The 14893-nt window shown below is 34.5% G+C and overlaps 1 protein-coding gene across 1 annotated transcript in view; it reads right to left on the reverse strand.

Moving 5' to 3' along the window:
- LOC110381817 (phosphoenolpyruvate carboxykinase [GTP]) overlaps positions 1 to 11011 on the reverse strand; it is a 37035-nt gene extending 26024 nt beyond the window's left edge. Inside the window, exons 1-2 of the mRNA XM_064041502.1 lie at positions 10839 to 11011; positions 5265 to 5336 (exon numbers count right to left, since the gene is read on the reverse strand). Of these exons, the coding sequence (XP_063897572.1) occupies positions 5265 to 5296 (32 nt within the window). The 5' untranslated portion in view covers positions 5297 to 5336; positions 10839 to 11011. The remainder of the gene's footprint in view (positions 1 to 5264; positions 5337 to 10838) is intronic.
- Positions 11012 to 14893: the final 3882 nt, after the last annotated feature.

Raw genomic sequence — 14893 nt, forward strand, 5'->3', positions numbered from 1 at the left:
GTAAGTATAATCAAATCATAAGAATGAAAATATTTTTGGCGATTTTATGTAAAATTTTACAAAGATGAAGAAGTCGATCAAATGTGTAAACCTCATACATAAGTATAACAAATAAAAATAATCAGCAACAAACGAACAGTTTCTGGACGTAATGAAGCTTTACAAAAGTATTTTAACTATTAAAAAAAAACAAAACATTTCTATCAATTTATGACTATCAAAAAAAAAAAAACTAAATCTATGAACAATAAATGTCATGTTTGAAGAACAATTCGTGTCATGTTCGAGCCCCTATCCCGCCTGCCAATTAACTAAGAGAGTATTATTTACTAGCTCCAAGGGGGATTTTCCGCGATAAGTGTAAACAACAAAATAATAAATAACAACGTTATTGTGACAAATCTACACTTGAACGGTGGGCGTGAGGAAGGAAAATTTTGCCTTCTTTACGACAAACTGATAAGACTCCATTGACTGATAATAATGAATCTGAGGTCATGTGAATATTGCGAATTTTAACAGGGGAATAACTGAACTTATATCCGTATTAGTAATATTTAGAATTAGGCAATGATCTCTTTGTTTATTTGATAATTTTACAACTTACAATGGCGGGCTAAGTATGAGTAATTAAAACGCCTTAGGTTAATGTTGGCGTCTGTCTGTTGGCGTAATGTTCTATTTAATATTTTTATTTATTTATTTATTGCTTATTACAAGGTACATTATATATTCTAAAAGGTACAAAATGTCCAACGAAACTGTATACAACAGTTTCTCTGTTGGTAAGGTACAATCAGTTGTAAAGTTACCTCTCATAAAATAAATAAATAGAATAAAAATAAAAGGATAGTCAGGTATTCTACTAATGTTTATCTGTAGGTACATGCTCCTACTCAGATATAAGAGAGAAACTATACTACCGTCTTTTACACTGTAACTGGCTTTCAGCCTTGACAAAATGCTGCTAAAACCACAACCCGGTAGTTTACCAATAAAATCAATAACTTTACAAAATAATTAATCTTCTCAACAATGACATATGAACCCTTAAACCAGGATACAAATCTAGCAGTAACTGCTTCTAACCGTGATGGACAAACTCCACAGACGACCAGACAAAGACGAGGGTTCATAAGTCACCACAGATAACACACAAATTGATATATTTCTTGCTAATTAACAATATAATTATGATTTTAAACATTTGCACACAATATTTGCACTCGGAGTTATTAAAAGAAAAACAATAAACAATGATCTATGGTGCGTGGAGCAAGGAAAGAGGTTTATCAATATATTAAAAAAAAGTCAAACGTTGTCGTTAAGCGCCTAATGTTATCGTGTAGCGCCCCAAAAAGTAGCAGATCTGTGGGCGCGCCATTGCCATTATAAAATTTTAGGAGTGTTGGAGATTCGTTTAAAAGCCTGCATTGTGACTGTTTTTTTTATTAATGTCTGGTAAACAGATTGTTTTTGGCTTTGTATACAATGTACGAGTATCTAAATATTATGTTAGAGAAGGTACATAAATAATTAGGATCCAAACAAACTTAGAAAAAAATAAATTATTTGATACTGTTGGCGGCGTTGAGACTTGGACCCCATGACCCGGAATCTGAATAATGCGTAACTGCTATTGCTCTTAGATCTTAGCTAGAAATCTTGCTTAAATGATCTAGCACTTCAGATGAATTGACAGACCGTTAACCATCATTAAAATTTAGTTCCAACCAGATCTAAAATGGCTCAATTACGAGTAATATCTACACGAACCACGATACACATGTAACAATGTGCTCAACGCCAATAATTCGGGTCAACTAATTATGAAGACATTGTGATAAAGGCATTAATAATAAAAATATGATAGGCCGCTCGTTGGATACACGAATTTTATAGGTGTCAAACCCGATTTGTGAGAGGTCACTCGCTTTAGTCAACAATTTATATCTGTGGAATATACCACGATATTGTGACCCTAAATGAGCGTTAAGAAGAATTCGTTACAGGTTTTTTCCTTCACACGAAATGTGTACAAAATACAAAAAATAGACAGGAATTATTATGTTGGGGACACTTTAAACCCACGCGTAAGTATTGCTATCAGTAGCTATAACAATTATTCCATTCCTTTTCATCATTCCTCAAAAATAAGGTTTTATTTAAAGACATAAAGAAACCATAGTGTACAAGATTTTTCTCGTCATTCCTTCATTTTCCTGTCAAAGGATACATAAGAACTCGTTTCCCTATTCCTTCAAGTAACGAAGCATTTCAAACGCGAACTTATTTCTATCTTTTACTGCACAGATACAATGACATGTCAAAAGGTCAACTTGAAAAAATCCTCCAAAAGTGACTGGTAAAAAGTTGTTACTAGTCTGATTATTAGCCATTATTATTGTATGTTTATGTATAAATGTTATTGTGGATAGATTACGTGGGAGGGTGTGAGGCCAGGCCTCCGAGAGGGTCAAACTGTGACCCTCTTATCACCGCTATCGTGTGGAGTTCTCCGTAAATGGTATGACAATAATATTTGTATGTATGTGTTGTTCTGTCGTGTGCAGTGTGTACGTAGAAGAAGGTTAAGTTCGCAGTTATGAGAAAGAGGGGATTTTAGAGGTATGTGGAAGATGTTTTTCTACAAATTGACATTGACATCTTTGGGAAATACCAAAAGCACAAACGTAACTTGTGCATATACAGCATATGGAGCGAATGTTAATCGATTAGTGACTCAAGTTTTTGTTTATATAGATACATAGAGGTCAATGATACAACATAAAGATGCCATCAACTTTGCAACATTGCAGAAAAGGAGTAAGCATGGAATCGTTTATCATGGTCACCTACGGGAATTGATTACCATGGGGATTTTTTTGTGAACTGTCACGTAGGGAATAAAATACATGACGATGCTGGGTTCTTTTGTTTTAATGTTATTAGATGACAAAAGAGTAAAAAGGTAGACTGATATAGTGGTCATAAAAGATAGGGACATGAATTTAAACAAACGTTAGGAATGTACGACACAAAAATAAAAATAGATAAAATCTTGTCATGCTAAAGAATCAAATATTTGAAAAAAAACCCGAATCATTCAGTTTTCCACTATCTCTGAGAGTGTTAATTACGGGTTAAGTCAACAATGAAATCTTTGTTCAACAATATTATGTCAGTGTTTAACTAATAATTACATCAGTTATGACAAGACAAGAAATTCGTGTCGGGCTGAAAAACGTGTGCACAGTTTTACTAATTCAGTTTCGTTCTTTTCCACACGGATTTTGCACTTGGTCGCGCATTCAATCAAAAATAGGTTTTATCTTTATTTCCAAAGTTATATCTGTCGTTTCTACACCAAAATCTATATTGAGCCTTTTACAAGGACCAAACAGGGCCCCGATTCTCCTAAGTTAATAATGTCAAAATCGAATCGTAATATGATCGTAATAGCAGTTTTAACCATATCGGGCATTCTGCTACTAATAAATAAAAGACCAATCGTATTCGATTGACATTTGATTGGTGTGCGATTGGTCTGCTATTTTGATGATTTTGGTCTATAGGTACGGTAGTTTGCTGTACAATCATTTTGCAATCGTAAATCATTTGCAGACAAAATGATTCATTATTGAATAAAAGGATAAAAACGTTTATTACAAAGAAAAAATAGCGGAATGCCACATACGCTTCAATCGTAATCGAGTCGGGATTGGATCTCAGTCGAATCGAGTCCAACGTCAATCGAATGGCGCTTAAGTAAAATTAGGAGAATCGGGCCCCAGTTACGTTACAGTACTTAGAGAGCAAAGAGTGAGTTATGGTGGCAGAATCATTTTCTCATTTGTATGTAATGCTTTGACATAGGTATCCCTCGAGACGCAGATGAAACCGCGGGAAACAACTCATAACTTATACTTCTGTAACTTCTCTACTTATTGTGGTAACGCAACCGAGACAACGTTAGCGTCACGACACGACTGATCGATCGCAATGTGAAAATAGTCGCGGATTGAGTTGCAACCGTTGCTTGGAAACCAGTTCGTATGCAATTCGTTGCGTTGCCATGCAGTCTTGCTGTTGCGTTCGTTGCACGTGGCACGGGATTGCATGGTAATCTTGGATACCTATGATATTTGGTACTTTTATGTTTTTTTTTTTCGAAAGAAATTTATTTTGCACCTAAACAAATGTAGGTAGGTACTCATTTTATGTTCATATTATATGTAATATCAGCACCCGATGAAAAAAATCCTACCTACTTATGTATGGGGTTTCCTAACAACTCTAAATAGAGGATGGACGCACGATTAAATAGTGACAACTAAAAGATTAACTGGTCACTGAAAAAAAAGGAATCCTTGAAAGGTTTAGTCCATCCATTTTTCCATCTTATATTCCATCTTCCATCAATATTTAGAAAAAATAATGTTAATGAAACTTGTCTTATCTGGTCAAGGTTATAGAAATTGATCCATCAAATCGAAAATTTTCATAATCATATTAACTTCATTAACTTAACTAACCAATACTTCATTATCATATTTATAAGTTTATTCTCAAGGGCTTAGAAAAAAGAAAAGAGGTTAACATAGTTAACAGTCATATCCGAGTGTCGGGTAGCTACGCAACTCGGCCCAGATACCACAGAGTGTTGCCAACTTCTAATCAATAATGAAGTATCATCAAATTAGCTGTCCCATAGCATCTTATTATAAAACGTGGTTTTAAAAAAGTACCAGTTTTGTACCACCTTTAAACCACCGTCACGAACAAAATTACCAAAATTATTGGTAGACTAAAGCTATTACCAAAGCGGGTATTTCTTAAAAACACGTTTTATAATAAGGTGGATAGAGTTTTCTTATTTATGACCACTTATGGAAGCTTATAACTCATAAGTAAGAGTACAAAAGCAACTTGGAGATTTACTGAGATAATTTGTTTCATTTCACAACTGAAGCAAGTTTCCTTCCAGTTTTCAATCTTTACAAATGAGTGATTGTAATGCGATTGACACATGACACACTACGGTTGGCGGTGAATCCGATCTCTTATTGTTCTCACTTCCATGAAATTTACTCAAACCTTACACACGAACACCGCCCGTCTGCGCGAACAACCATTTCGAAATCTACATACTTCTCATGTCATGTGTGATTAAACAAGTATAATAAATGCACCTGGACATGGACACCAAGGCACCTTCACTTTCAAATAATGTGTACAAGAAATTAAAATAAAGGTAAACTTACTTTTTAGTTATTCGGGAAAAGAAGAACACCATTTTGTTTCTTTATTCTTGTTTCTGCTCCTATTTTTGTTTTCTGCAACAATAAATTCGTAATTTTAATACTTCATTGATGAACCTAGATAAATACTTAACTCAAAATAATGCCAGGTTCAATTAATGAGCAATTAAGTACGTATGTAGGCTTAACTATCATCTAGAGCGGTGCAAGCTACCTACACATAGCACCGTTTTCACGCTTTTCAAGTTTACCATAAACAATTTTCGGCAAAGCTCGACAGTAGGTTCTAAGATCTAGAAATTTAATAATATGACAGTAGTAATTAAAATATCTTGATTGATTTAGAACAACAGTCCACCAACAGTTATTTGTTTATCTAAACGCAGTAGTCGTTAGATACACGACACGAAATAAAATAACTGATGCATTGCCAAAACTATTTTTAGAACCACTTTCTTCATGTGGATGACATATATGTACTAAGAAGTACATATCTAACCGTGTGATCTTTCTTACGTATCTGGTACTTAATTCAAGTTGAAATAACTTTCAGTTTTACAAAATCAGTGGTATTTAAGATATATAGAAATTATCCATCCGGACAAAATAAAGAACCTACTCATATAGGATAGTATAGTGATATAGGATAGTGAGTGACATAAGCACTCACAATTTGAGTATCCCAGAATTTGAGTAAGTCGTCTTTACTTTTTTTAACGAAAACTTACTTAAATATACACCCTTCATAGGTATACCGACTGAAAATGAAAACGTAAGTATAAAATAACATGCTCATCCTTACTTATATGTCTGTAACGCTTTCACTCCGAAATTACTGAAACTGAAAGGCCCAAGCTAAAGCCTGACGCGGGGAACAACTAGTGTAAAATATACAAAACCATAATAACTTAGTTTATTTTTGAATTCCCCCCTATCTGGCACAAACTGTGCTATCTTATCACTACTGTGATATATTTCTTCCGCCTCTCCACACATTATTTGCCTTAGTTTTGAAAATACAACTGTATGACGTCACATAAGTCAGCTGTTTACACTGTCAGTTGACTTGTCAGTTGGCGTGTTTTTGTACGCACTTCGCGAAATTTTATCGAAAACAAAACAAGATTTGCGAAGGCCTCGTCAAATTGTAATGACAAGTTTGAATGACTAGAGAAATGTTATGTTTTGTAAGGCCAAGCAAAGATTCAGATAAAGATAACATTCTTAAATCTTTCATGAGTTATCTTTGGCGTCGTTTCTGTTCAAAGATACACCTCGGAAGTAAAATTATCTCCATATTTATCTTGTTTAAATGCCACAGGGGGTTTTTTATCAGTAAGAAGTTCTATTCTAACAATTTTTGATTTCGTCTTTTGCAAAATTTTTTCAATAAAAATGAAGGGATGTAATTATATAAATTAAGACCAACTTTAGGTAGGTAATAAAAATAGGAAGGATTCAAATTCAAATTCAAATTCAAAGTCTTTATTGCGAACTAAGTGGTATAAAAGGATCTTACAACTAGGTACGTACTTAGGACTTAGTTGCCCGTTAAGGCATTGCAATTTATTAACTTATTTATATACATTAACATTAGGTTCCTATGTTACTACTTATAAATAAAACTAATTACTATTAGAGAATTAAATTTAGTGAGATCATACTATATATGTATATATATCTTTATTTCTAGTCTTATAATCTAGTTGAACATATCATATTATTTATATCACATTCGTTTCTCATTATATTATTATTTTTCTTCGAGAAACTCTTTTACAGAGTAATAGGCTTTTTGAATGAGAAAATCTTTGAGTTTCCTTTTAAATATGGTAACAGATTTTAGGCTCTTAATTTCTGTGGGAACTTTATTGTATATTTTAATACTCATACAAAAAATACTGTTACCGTATACTGCAGTGCGATGTGTCTTATTGGATAATGTATTATGATGGCTACTACTTTTTAATGTGACATATGAATTGATGTTAGATTTTACTAAAATGGAGGCCTCGTATATGTAGAGAGAAGGAAGTGTTAATAATTTAAGGTTTATGAAATAGGGTTTACAGGAGTCGGTTTGGTGTATTCCACAAATTGACCTGATACATCTTTTCTGTGCCTTGAAAGCAGTCTCTCTATCAGTAGAGTATCCCCAAAGCACTCAGCAGTGCCGTTTGGTTTGAAGGATTAATCAATAATTCAATAGGTATAGGTAGTTCTAAAGTGCAGTGATTAAGTTCCTATTAATCGATTAAAAAGACGCATGTAACAATAATAAACAATTAAAATCATCGAATTAGTAAGTAGTAAACCTTTTCACCCGGATTTGAACCGATCGATAACATCCTAATTAGTTTTTCTCAAGTCTTCTTATCTCTTGTGGAATATTTGCAATTTATTTTTAACTCAGCGGCACGTTTATTAATAACATTTCATTTATTGATAATAATATAATATAATGTAAATATATTTATTATTTTACAGTACGCTGAAGTAACACCAGCAATTGTTGTGTTTTAATTCGGCTTTAGGTATGCATTTGTTATTAAATTATTAGATTTGTATGTGTTAAAATTTATTTATCCCATCCATGATAGTAACGCCATTTTTTTCGTTCTTTGTAACATTGTAAAATTATTTATTTACTTACAACAATAGACATTTATCATATGTACTTACTACTTACTTTCAACACATATTTATGTGTCTGGCAATTTTTTTCTAAAAGGATTTAGCTTTTATCTGTGGAATTTTCAAGATTTTTCACTGTTCGTCTTAAAATATTCGATAATATTATGAGGTATGTTGTCTTAGGGGAACAATTTCGTCTAGAAGCACTCAGTAGCCACCAGCTACTTCATTTTGTAGTATAGAAGTAATATGATGCCCCCGAGAGTATCAATACATGGGTTTTGCATCGGCAGATAATGTACATAATGCCTTCAAAAGGTTCACAAGGCGTTGCCTGCGACTTCGTTCACTTTGTTTCTAAACTTGGAAAGGTCATCTTGTCTCTCTTCCAATAGTAAAATAGATTTATATTTCACTGACTCCCACCAGTGGTTTCCCCATGGCCCATGAGAATTTCTTTCGCTCAATCGGATAAAAAGTAGGTTAGACTCTGAACTCTTCAAACTTAGCAACCAAAAGATATTTTCGATAATTCCTAAGTTAAATCATACGTCAATTTGACTAGCTACCCTTTTCTAAATAAAGATAAAAATTAAGTACGCTAATTACGCAATCAAACAAAAGCAAATCCATTTCTAGAAATGCCATTGAAAACAAAATGGCGCGATAGCGTAGCTGTCAACAAGTGACGTCAGCTGTCATCATGCGGCTTCTCGGCTAATTACATCATGCGCTTGCATTGTGATAAACTGTGATAATGCTGATCGAGGGGTCAAATGGAGGCTTGGCTGGTGACTGTTTTGAGATAGCATGTTTGGCAAGCTGGTGGTCAGATTGCGAGGGAATTTTGGGTCAATAATAGACACTGTTATTATAAAAAAAGTTAAACAAATGTTTGACATGTGTATAAAAAAGTTTTGTAATACTTAATACCAAGAATGATCTGTTGCGAAGTCCTACAAAAAGATAAATCCTTTGCACGTCTTATTTAAATGATGGTTTAAAATTACTATAAAAATAATAGCTGCATAAAGGTGAAGGAAAACATCTTGAGGAAACCTGGACTATAAAGTTTGAACTGAAATCACCAACCCGCATTGAGCAAGCGTGGTGATTAATGCTCAATCCTTCTCCGTGTGAGAGGAGGCCTGTGCGCAGCTGTGGGACTATCGTCAAAGGCTGTTATAGTACAGTTAAAATTACCAATAGTTTAATGGAAGCAGCATAGCAAGCAACATCTTTACAAAACTAAAAATAAGAATGCTTTTGCTTCATGCTTTCTGGGTTTGTTAATTTTGGCCTCACTACAGCCAGCATCAATTTTCCAAAAACTTTTGAATGTAGGTAATTAATCTTACTTTATTGTAGGCGTGTTCCATAAATTTGACTCGTGTCGATGAAACCAAATGAACAGGTTGTATAATGTCTCCTCGGTACCCGTTTGACTTGTCAGCGCGACCTATTAGGGAAACTTGATTTCCGACTTTTAATGAAAATTATAATAAAAAAAATATTGTAGGTAACCAAATTCGACAAGGCTTTAAACTACTTTTTTAAGTAAGTAATAGATGAGGAAAATTGGAAGCCAAGATGTGGGAGAAATGCCTATAATTTTTTGGGCTACCATTAATAGACATAGGTAAGTATCTGGGTTAGATTGAAGGGCAAAAGAAAGTATAAATTAGCTGTTTGCATATTAAATGTTGCAGTTCATATTGTTAGGGCAATACAAACTGTTACACCTCTAACTAAGAAAAATATATTTTCTTAAGAAAGCTGTACCTAGATGAATATATTATTGTATAATTTCTGAAGGTCACTCTAGTTTGTAAACCTCGTTCTAGAATGTCTATATCTATCAATATTTATTTATACTCTGTGGAGTGTTGGAGAACAGTTAGTTCCTGTTAAAAGTGATTTATAGAAGGGTCCATGCAGCTAGCTTGTTTTTGTAGCAAATTAAACCATATGGCAATATTCATAAAGTCGTATTTTGTATGCCCAGGTTTAACGTTTGTTTGTATTTTGATAAGTTTTGTGTATCCCTTAAACGATGTTGGAATTGATATTAAATATAATTTTCCTTATGGATTTCGTAACATTACTTAAGTACCTAGTTTACTATTATTTAAAATGCCATTAAAATTGGTTCGTGACTGTATCAAATTGAAGAATGCTCATTACAATTGTTAAGATTTATATACCTAATTTTATAGTTGATTTATATGGGTATAGAAGAAATCATGTATCTAAGTACTTTTGAATTGAAATTAGTAGATACCTACCTATCAACATAAAGAATCATGACCAATTTTGAGAATTATTATGCCAAAGTTACACGTTTGCCTTTTTCATAGAATATACAAGGAAATAATTGAATTCATCGTTATCTTATAAACTAATATGAGTGAATGAGTGAATGATTTTATTAATTGCAATCAGGAAGTGTCACCGTCATGATAACATTATTATTGTTTATATTTAAACAGTTTATATAAGCTAATACGAGCAAAATTGTAAGGTAGTCGACATTTTGACATCTAGTTTGACAGTTGAGGAAGCATTCATGCAGAATCCAGAATACCCGTGCCGCGCAAATGACTGTTATTTTTTTTTCTTGGATCAAATGAGTTCGTATATCGTTTTAGTTTTTTGTTAAATAATGTTGGAGGTGTTCAGGCTAAAAACTGGAAATCATTTACATACGTATCTGCTAGTAAAAGTGATAAACGTTGTTTATATTGAAAACATTATAAAATAGCAACTTATTTATAATTCTAGCCTTTCTATCACTATGAAGCGAACCATTGACGATAACCCCACGTCATTCTATACACGTTCTATATTTAAATTCAAATGACATGATCACCTATGTCAAAACTAAGTTATCCATCGACAAAACAAAAAAAGAACTGGAAAACAAAAGACCATAAATATATTTACCTTTTTCTGAGTCAACGGTGCACGAATGAAAACCGGATTTCTCCAACAGTTACAGTTTCACGTTATTTACGATTTTTATATGAAAAAAATGCGCAAGACGTGTAGTATGCGGTCGACGCACTAGTATACTGGTAAACAACGAGCATCGAGATGTAACATTGCTTGCCAGGCGTCGATAACAACGGCTCGTCTTGTGAATGTCGTTGCCAAAACGTTGCCCAAGATAGGTCAAGGATACAGGTGATCTGGATTATTTGCATAGCAATAATGTACACGTGGAAAATTTGACAATATTTTAATACAAAAAAATCAATCTATAGTTCTATAGTTTTCGAACCAGGAAAAAAGACAAGTGACATTTGAAAATTACTCAACGATTTTTTGAAAATCAGTTTTATTAATTAATGTCTTCATAAATACTTAGATACGACAGATCCAGTCTCTTACCTCTCCAAGAATGAATTCTTATTCAATTTATAAACACACGAATGCGACTACAGGCCAATATTATAATTATCTTACATAATGTTTGAAGAATGTCAACACGTTTATGTAAATACATAAAATTGAATATTTTAGACACTAATAAAATATGCTCTAAACATACATCTTTAGGTTTCATTTTCAATCAAAATTATGTTCGAGGAACCAAAATAAGTAGGATCATGGTAACCTGTTTAAACATATACATATGTATGTATAATGGCGTCCAAGGCCGGTTTTCACCATAGTGTCTGGTTCTCATATAAGGAGATCACCCATCTGCCCAGGACATGTTATAGTGCACAAGCATTTGCTTGAACTCAGGTGCACTCACTTTTCCTTCGCTCTCAGGGACGATAATCCGATATCATCGGAGAGAGATCAGGCGCAACATAGACACATGTACCTATAACATATTTGTATCCTATCCAAAAAAATGTTGCAGCATTTCAATCAAGGAATTTCTAGTTCACCAATCAAAACAGAAAAACCGCTAAATAATTTTAGATCAACTTTATATTTATGTACATAGGTACATCACAAGAGAGAATTACTAAGAATACTGTTATACCATAAGATGTTTGTAGTTTTCAATAGTTTCCGATACCAAAGGAATGTATTGAAATTCATAAATAACGGCTGACAATGGAGGACATTTTGTAAAGCGCCATCTGGAGGCTCGCACGCTCTTTGTGGTGATGCAAATACGACGGACAAAGGATCAAAGAAAAGATAATATGTTATGTATTTCATATTCCACAATGTTCTTAGATACTTATGTGTTATGTGGGAGTGTGTGTGATCGGGTTTAAGGCGATTTAGCTGTTTTTATCGGCTTAGAAGGAATATTTTTCAGGGAACATCGTTTCTTCTGTAATTATGAACTGTGTCTAGATCTCGCAGAGGTCCCTTGGGACACCAGGAGAAAGTTCAATAGTTTTAATCATCATCATCATCATATCAGCAAATTGCCGTCCACTGCAGAATGTAGGCCAAGGAGCGCCAACCATCCCGGTCATAATAGGCAGAAAATGTCTTATATAAAAAATATATACTTAAGTCTTGGGGACAATGGGTGTAAAACACCGCCTCTCTTTTACCATATACCTAAACATGAAAATAAATGCCCGTATATATGAAAATTCTAAGACAACATAAAGGGGCCCTGATGACGGCGATACTTTCAGAAAATCTTGGAAAATAAAGCGACAATTTACATTACGTTTGGGGGTTATAATTTCATTTGTTTTAATGCTTTTAAAATGTTCCCGGTAACTGCAGTGGGAGAATTACAAGCCTGAGGACGAGGATCGATAAATGGTATGATAAGAAGTAGCTAATGTGAAAGAGTGTCTATGGAGTTTCTTGCCGGCTCCTTGAGACCAACTTTTTGAAACCTTGCAAATAGTATGACTTTTCATAGCTGCCTGCAAAAGCCTATGTGAAATAAAAAGATTAGATTTTGAAAAAAATGTTATCTGCTGTATTCCGAATTAAATGATTCCTTGTAACGTGGAAGAAGCTCGGCGCGTTTGCTAAAAACTTTTAATTTAGTTGTCTGGGTCCTAGGATCCGAATTTTCTTAGATGATTTACAAACGACAACGACCACCGTAACAAATTCTATGCTTCGATACTTCTAGAAGAAAATTTGGTTAGTTTGTTTCAAGCCGTTCCAAAATATTCGAATTTCAATTTGATCATTTTTTTCGATAGTGGGAAGCTGGACTATGATTGAGGGCTCTACTGCCTATAGCAGTATGTTGTTTGAGCACGGGAAACTGCGAGAAACAGCTAGTTTTAAATGTTACTTGTATGAACACAAAGCGCCCTGGCACCAGCACTCTTCGTAAATTGTTTGTGGTACGTTGCGAGGAATCTCGTAGGGTCATTAAAATCATCAGCATCATTCATATGTCACACGAGGGACTCCGCAACAGTTTGTATGCGTATGCACACGAATAGGGCGGTGTGGCGTCGTAACATGACGTGTGCTAAACATTTCCCAAAATACACAGATAACTATGTCAGTGGGCCTTGACTTTCAAGATAAAATAAAGATAGTCATCAAAACACTACGTAGAAGATTGACAGATATTGATCGATCGATCACACCCCTCGTACCATATCGATCTTTGATAGCAGGTGAAGATGGCCATCAGTAGATAGAAATGCATAAATGATGCAATTGATAAATATATACCTAAGTGCATTGTTTTATATTATGGCTTAGTGATAGCCGTGAATATCGATTAATGAAGGTTAAATTTGTTGCGCCTGCTTTGGGCAGTACATAGGTACGGAGACAGGGTCATTTCAGCAGGAGAGAATTCAGTTTTAGTCATTTGTTAAATTTACTTTAATAGGTACATAAGTACTTGCTAGAAATGACTGTGTTTCGGATGGCACGTTAAACTGTAGGTCCCGGCTGTCATTGAACATCCTTGGCAGTCGTTACGCTTAGTCAGAAGCCAGTAAGTCTGACACCAGTCTAACCAAAGGGTATCGGGTTGCCCGGGTAACTGGGTTGAGGAGGTCAGATAGGCAGTCGCTTCTTGTAAAGCACTGGTACTCAGCTGAATCCGGTTAGACTGGAAGCTGACCCCAACATAGTTTGGGAAAAGGCTCGGAGGATGATGATGTACTTGCTAGAAAAAAGCGCAATAAGTTAAATCGTATCTTAGGTAAGGGGTATCGTGTTATTCTAAACCTAGGTAATTGGGTTATTGAGTTAAGATGAATATGGAGATAAGAAAAATGGGGTGATTATTTGAAATAGTGGCATTAAGCTGAATCCTATTTATTTGAAAACAGATCTTTAAGTAGTGGGAGGCGACTAGACAAATGTCAATTTGTGATGATACATTTGACATGACCGTGCGCTTGACCGTGATGCTGCATTTTTAGGGTAAAACAGGACCCTATTGTTTTCGCTCCTCTGTCCGTCCGTTCGTCCGTCTGTCACCAAGTTGTATCTCATGAGCCGTGATCGTTAGATAGTTGAAATTTTCAGAGATGATATATTTCTGTTGCCGCTATAACAGCAAATACTGAAAACTAGAATAAAATAAATATTTTGGGGGGCTCCCATTCAACAAACGTGATTTTTTGTCCGTCTTATAAATAATGGTACGGGACCCGCCGTGGGCGAGTCCGACTCGCACTTGGCCGGTTTTTTTACTTAGTGTGTTTCATTAGTTTTACATTTGTGTACAGTTTTAAGTTCTATTAGGTACACGATTGGCGGCTAAGTAATGTCAAAGTTTGGAGTTGTTCAGCTAACTGGGTTGATGAGGTCAGATAGGCAGTCGGTTTTGTAAAACTTTGTTTTCTACTCAACTGTATCTGGTTTGACTGGAAGCTGACACCAGCATGGTTAGGAGAAGGCCTTTTCATATTACTTACTACATAAGTAGGTAATACGAGCATTATTAAATGTTATATTTTTCTACTTACCTGATATATCCAGCCTTGTCATCGGGGATACATAACATATAATACGTTGAAACTTGCTCCGAGGTGAGGACTGTCATTCTTTTAACTGAAACAAACGACAAACAAAACAATTGTTAA

The sequence above is a fragment of the Helicoverpa armigera genome, chromosome 25 (genome assembly GCF_030705265.1).
Source record: "Helicoverpa armigera isolate CAAS_96S chromosome 25, ASM3070526v1, whole genome shotgun sequence".
Classification (NCBI taxonomy): domain Eukaryota; kingdom Metazoa; phylum Arthropoda; class Insecta; order Lepidoptera; family Noctuidae; genus Helicoverpa; species Helicoverpa armigera.